This window comes from Prionailurus bengalensis, chromosome A3, assembly GCF_016509475.1.
Source record: "Prionailurus bengalensis isolate Pbe53 chromosome A3, Fcat_Pben_1.1_paternal_pri, whole genome shotgun sequence".
Taxonomy (NCBI): domain Eukaryota; kingdom Metazoa; phylum Chordata; class Mammalia; order Carnivora; family Felidae; genus Prionailurus; species Prionailurus bengalensis.
This window is the reverse complement of record NC_057354.1, coordinates 78,761,013-78,767,012: the sequence shown is the minus strand read 5'-3', so window position 1 is coordinate 78,767,012 and position 6,000 is coordinate 78,761,013. Positions and strand designations below refer to the sequence as shown.

Genomic DNA, 6,000 nt, shown 5'->3' with positions numbered 1-6,000 from the left:
GCCGGGGCCTCTTCCCTCGCCCTTGCTCCCTCTCTCCAGGCTACCCCGGCCGCGGGAGGCCCCAGAGCTGCCTTTCCGGACCCGTAACCCTCCAAACTTGGGCTGGACTCCGTTTTGCCGCGCGCTCCCTCCCGCCTCCCCTCTCCGGCTGCGGAGCTGTAACTTGGAGGCTTAGCTCTCAACTTCGGGTGATTTTTCTTTGCTATCTTCTCCTCAGGCAAAGTTTCCCGAGCGCAGCCGCGGGCTCAGGGCTTTCACTACGGCCCCGGGCATCCGCACGCGGAGAGCGAGCGCGGCCGTGGCGCGGCGGTGAGGGGAAGTGGGTGTGCGCACGGAGGAGGGTGTCCGGGAGCAACTCTACCTGGCTTCCCTCCGCCCGCGCTTCCCCGGACCCGGGCTGCAGTCTTGCTGTACACTCTTGTCTTTTTTTTTTTTTTTTAAGTAATCTTTCATTTTAGGGTCTGCGTCCGGGGGGGAGCAGGGCGCACGTCTTGCTCCCCCCCCCCCCCCGCCACCCCTTTCTTCTCTCCCGGCCACGCTGCCGCCACGGCGCTCGCTGCGGCCACTGGTGAGCCTGCGGCCCCAGCGCCCCCTCCCCTCCGCCCGCCCCTCCCCCGGGGGCCGCGTCTGGCGTCTGCGGAGCCCCCCGCCCCGCACCTCCCCCGCCCCGCACTGGCCATTGGCTTGTCCTGGTCTCTTTTTCATGTCCAGCCCCTGATGTGTGTCCATTGGTGTGAGCTTCCCCTTCCCTCCTCCCCTTCTCTCCTGCTCGCCCTGCCCATGTTTTGTGTGTCTCTGTCCATCCAGACTCCTGACGTTCAAGTTCGCAGGGACGTCACGTCCGCACTTGAACTTGCAGCTCAGGGGGGCTTTTGCCATTTTTTTCATCTCTCTCTCTCTCTCTCTCTCTCTCTCCCCCTCTATCTCTCTCTCCTCTCTCTCTCTCTCTCTTTTTTTTTTTTTGCTTAAAAAAAAAAAAGCCATGACGGCTCTCCCACAATTCATCTTCCCTGCGCCATCTTTGTATTATTTCTAATTTATTTTGGATGTCAAAAGGCACTGATGAAGATATTTTCTCTGGAGTCTCCTTCTTTCTAACCCGGCTCTCCCGATGTGAACCGAGCCGTCGTCCGCCCGCCGCCGCCGCCGCCGCCGCCGCCGCCCGCCCGCCCCGCAGCCCACCATGTCTCGCCGTAAGCAAGGCAAACCCCAGCACTTAAGCAAACGGGAATTCTCGCGTAAGTAACCCAATAATAGTAATAATAATTATTAATAATCACGAGAGCGCGCAGGACGAGAAGTAAGAGCGAGGGGGAGAGAGGGGTGTGTGCATGCATTTTTTAATTTTTTCACTAGATGAACCTCCGAGAGTCGGGAGAAAAGAGCTTAAAGGGAGAAAAAACAAACAAACAAACAAAAAACAAACCTCATCCTATCCCGAACCACAGCCGTACGTACACTTTTGGGATAGCACGCACCTTTTATTTTTATTTAATTTACAAAAATTTGACTCCTCCTCTTTCATGCTTTCCGCTGCTTTATTTCGCTTTTAGAAAAGGAACGCAATGATTTCCCCTCCAATTTTGCAAAATAATGAACAATGCTATGGATGCGAACAACTCTCTTGCAAACCTAGGGGAGGGAACTGGAGGGGAAAAGGGGGGTTGCTTCCACTCACCGAAGGAAGGAAAACGGGGCGGGAGGAGGGAGCCCAAGCCAAAAAAACAATTCCCAGGGAAAAAAGAGGTGAGAATGGCCCTCGGACAGCGGCGCGCCCACGGTCAAGTGTGCACTAGGAAGAAAGTAGTCATCTCCACAATAGTGAGAAAGTGGGATTGTGGGAGGGGGCCCCCCGGCGCTCTGGAGTCTGCAGAGTGTGGAGAGGGGCCGCGGCGCCTGGGAGAGCCTGGCGACCGCGAAGGACCAGAGCCTCCGCCGGCGCTGTTGCCTTTTGTTCCGGCCCGAGGTGGGTGTTTGTCCCGCTGCCTTTTGTGCCGGCTCCTCGCGCTTGCCCTTCCGCGCCGCCGCCGCCGAAGGGCAGGAGCAAGGGCCCGGGGCGAGCGGGAGATGGAGGGAGGGCGCTCGGGCCGCTGTCGCCTGGGTTCCCGCTGCCCGCCCCTCCCAGCCGAACCTCAAGTGGCGGCGAGAAGACGTGAAAAATAAAATAAAATAAAAAATAAAAATAAAACAAGGCAAGAGGATGTAAAAATTTTCTTGCCCCAAAACAGAAGCCGAACGCTCGGCCAGCCGTTTTCTGCAACGCTCTCCTCTTTGACTCCCCCACCCCCCCTGCAAAAATCTCAATCTCTATTAGAGGAGGAAAAATACAATTACCCCCTTCCCCAAAACCTCTTTAGTTGCAAACTTAGAGCGCCGGCGGCATGGAGAGGGAGCGAGGAACTCCCTCCTCTTACTATTTTTTGGAAGATTTTCAAAAAAAGTGGAAGTGGATTTTGATTGGGAAAAATCTCGTGTCTGAATGTTTACAAGCACCGCGTGTGCGGGAGCCTCCTGCCAACAAACAGACAGAGGACCGAGCGCGGCGCGGCAGCCCGGGAGCGGGCGGCGGCGGCGGCCGGGCCTCGCCGGGGCCTCGCCGGGCCTCGCCGCGCCCCCGCCCTGCCCAGGATCGCCCACCCCGCGCCAGCCGCCTGCCCGCCGGCACAGCGGCAGGCCGTGCCGCGACTCCGCGCCAGCCGGGTCCACAGTCCATTTTCGCCCCCAGCACAATACCCAGACCTCCTCCCAGCCCACCAGACTTCGAAATCGGCTGGGGAGAAACTCAGCTTTGCGAAGCATTTTTATTTTGTAAAGCAACTGAAAAAGCGCGTCTGTTTCCCCCTCCCCCGCCCCCCCCCCCGACATTCTTGTCCACCGCGCCGGACCTTGGGGAGGTCACCACGTGCTTTCCTTGACCCCCTCCCACCCGGTCTGGCCACTATCCCCCGCCTCCCGAGCCTTGCCAGGCCAGGTGGGGGGTGAATTGGGAGGGGTGGGGGTGGGGTGGGGAGGTGAGCAAGGGAGCAGTATGTGCGACTGTGTGTTTTGGGAGTGCTGGATCCTGGTACTCCTTGCACCCCACCCTTGAGTTTCTGCCCTCTAACCCGGGTCTGGCTCGGTCGGGGGTCGGGGGGGGGGCGGTGGTCCTTTTGAATCTTTATGAGGTGGTGGGTGGGTTACTGTGTCCTGGCTAACCGAGTGCGTCTGGGAAGGCGGGCGGTGGGCACTTAGGAAAGTTTGGCAGCAAGGGAAAGAAAGGCGTGAGAGGGCCCACATCCCTTCCCCTCCTCATTCGTGACCCTTATTTTAAATTTTGATGTAATTTTAAAACACCGTCTATACCCAGTTCTGTATTTATTAAAGGGTTGGGGGGGTGCGCATAAGGAGTTGAATTTTTCACTGGGCTCTGGAACTTGTCACACACTTCGGAAGCTCCCCCCGCCCCGGCACGTTGCGGGGCCCTCCCTCTCCCCACCCCCGCGGATCCCTCCCTCGCCGCTCTCCCCCGCCCCCCACTCCCCCGGCCGCGCCGGATGCGGAGCAGACGCGGCGTGCGGCGGTGTGAAGTTACAGCCCGGCCAGGTACCGGCGGGAAGGAAGGGCAGTGTTCGCAGGACTCGGGAAAGCCGGAACCTTCTTCGGAAGGATGCAGTGGGGGCTCAAAGGACGGACTGAGGCGTGCAGTCCAGGCTGCTCCCCTATCCCCCACCCACCCCGGGTCCACCTCGGGACGTTCCAGGCTGGGTGGGTTTAGCTGGCCTCTATCCCAGTTTCAGTGCGGGCTTTGGGTTAAGGGAGTAGTATGGAGGGGGTTCAAGGGCCAGTTCTTTCTCATTTTCTGGGTGCGCAGAGGGGGCGGGAGCCATTCCGGTGTTCAGGACCCCCCTCCCCCCCAATCCTCCGCTTCTTAGGCTGAATGAGCCATTCGGTCGCTAGGAGGCAGAACAAGATCAAGAAAGCTCAGCGAACTTGAACCTGTACCAGAGCCTCCCCCACTCCCTGCTTTGCGTTTCTCGGCCGGGGAGGGACGAGCTTTGCGAGGGTGGGGGTGGGGGAAACGGACGGTTAGGCAGAATTCCCTTTCTCCCCCCATCACCCCTTATGTCTTTGTTCTTCATTTTGACTTCAAAAATGCTTCTGGCTGGGGCTGCGGAGAAGCGCTCGGGAGCGCGGCCGACAATCCCGTGCGCCGGGCGCGGAGTGGGGTGCAGTTTTCGCTTTCTTTCGGGGCGGGCATTTTTGGTAGGGGGAAAAGGGGGGTACGCACTCTCTGCCTTCGAGGCAAGGCCAAAGGGCGGGATCCAGCAAGTTTGCACTTGGTCTTCGGGTTCACTTCTTCCACCCCCACACCCCAGCGCAAAGCACGGACAACGGCGGCTACGTTGGGCTTGCACAGCGGCTCTACAGCCCGACCCCTGGCTCCCCCGCCTCCCGCAGCTCTCGCCTCGGAGCCCGAAATCACAACAATAGTAATAGTTATCATCATAATGATGCGGGCTAGCAGCGTCATTAATAATGAATAACCGCAGCCGCCGCGGCGCTGCGCACACTCGTGCCCGGAATTGCGGGGGAAACGCATTTGCAGAGATCCCCCAAAGTAAAAAGTGTGAGCCTGGGGACACAGAATGAATTTCAGGGCCCGCGCTTGAGGTGTGTGTGAGGATACCGAGACTGCACCAGGTTAACCAACCGAGTTTTCCCAGCCTCACTTCCCATTTCTCCAACTGGCGGGGCCAGGGAACGGTTGTCACCTTGAGGCCGGGCTGGACCGCGGGTGGAGGCGGCAGTCGGGGCCCCTGGCTGCCCGTTGCCTCCCGGCCTGGCCCGGGCCCCACGGCCCGGCAGTCGCCGCTGCACGTGTTTGCAGCAAGCGCGGCCGGAGGCTGCAGCCAGCGAGCTGCTCGCTTTGTGCCCGAGTCCCGGCGCCCAACTTCACTTTCTGCAAAGCCCGCCCCCACCGGGCCCCGGGCCCCGGGCCTGTAGCCTTAGCCTTCGCTTTTGTTTCTTTGCTTTTCCTCTCTGCGTTTCTGACTCGGTTTGCTTCCTTACCCTGTTAAGACAATCAAAAGGAAGGACTTGGAAAGCAAAGTTGAAGGCATAGCTCCTTTTCCCCTCCCCCAACAGCCTTCCTTTCCCTCGCTTCTTCCCTACATTTCTTCTTGAGCTTTTTTTTTTCTTCTTTAAATTTATTCCTTTGCAACTGCAGAGAGGAAGGAGATCTCAGTCAGCCGCTGGGGCATTGAGACGTTCCAGTCTGTCTTGCTGTTTGAACGCAGAAGCATTTTATTTTCTATTTTTCTCCTCTTGTAGAGAATTCGTGGCTAATTATTATGATTATTTGCCCACTCCCTTCCACTTCAATCCTGGACTCCCCGCTTTGTAGCGGGAGGTTTAGGCCGGAGCTTAGAAACGTTGGTATTGTGGGGGCGAAGGAGGATGGAGTTGAATTGAGGGAGGGGGTAAAATGGCTGAGGTTAGGAATGTTTTTAGGGAAAGAGGAATTTGCATTAAAATACAGAGAAATTAACAGATGCCCAGAAAGGAAATGTTGATTACCACTGAGAAAAGATGTCAATGCAAATCAGTAGACTACACCAAGAGAATTGTATTTTCATATTTTCTTTGTGCCCCACTTCGTCTTATTTTTAATAATATAGCAGCAATAATAAACACCTTTTGATATTTCTCTGAACATTACTAGCCAAATGTTTTGCAAGAAGCCCGATGTTAGACGTATTTCATACATTAGGATATAATTCTTGTTAATTAGCAATAATTTACGTTAAGAGCATAGAAAATGTTGAGGTTACAGGTTTTATATCTGTACATTTGATCATCTTGTTATTTTCAAGAACTTTGCCTCCTATAAAATTAATTAGGTGAAATGTGGAGGTGTAATCAGCAACCTCTGAATTACCACTTCATTTCCTGGTTTTGATTGTAAATCAGTTCAGTCACTACATTTAGAAGACTTTAACCAAGTCTGTTTTGTACCGCATT

At 56.2% G+C, this 6,000-nt stretch overlaps 1 protein-coding gene across 8 annotated transcripts in view; it reads left to right on the top strand.

Annotated features, from left to right (window-relative positions):
- The first annotated feature begins 512 nt into the window (after positions 1 to 512).
- BCL11A (BAF chromatin remodeling complex subunit BCL11A) overlaps positions 513 to 6,000 on the top strand; it is a 100,854-nt gene continuing 95,366 nt past the window's right edge. Inside the window, exons 1-2 of one of the 8 annotated variants that reach the window (XM_043603440.1) lie at positions 513 to 568; positions 1,057 to 1,238. In XM_043603440.1, the coding sequence (XP_043459375.1) occupies positions 1,184 to 1,238 (55 nt within the window). In that variant the 5' untranslated portion in view covers positions 513 to 568; positions 1,057 to 1,183. Of the gene's footprint in view, positions 569 to 652; positions 1,239 to 4,543; positions 4,651 to 6,000 lie in introns of those variants that run through there. The other 7 variants (XM_043603441.1, XM_043603444.1, XM_043603443.1 and 4 more) reach the window with 7 other exon arrangements.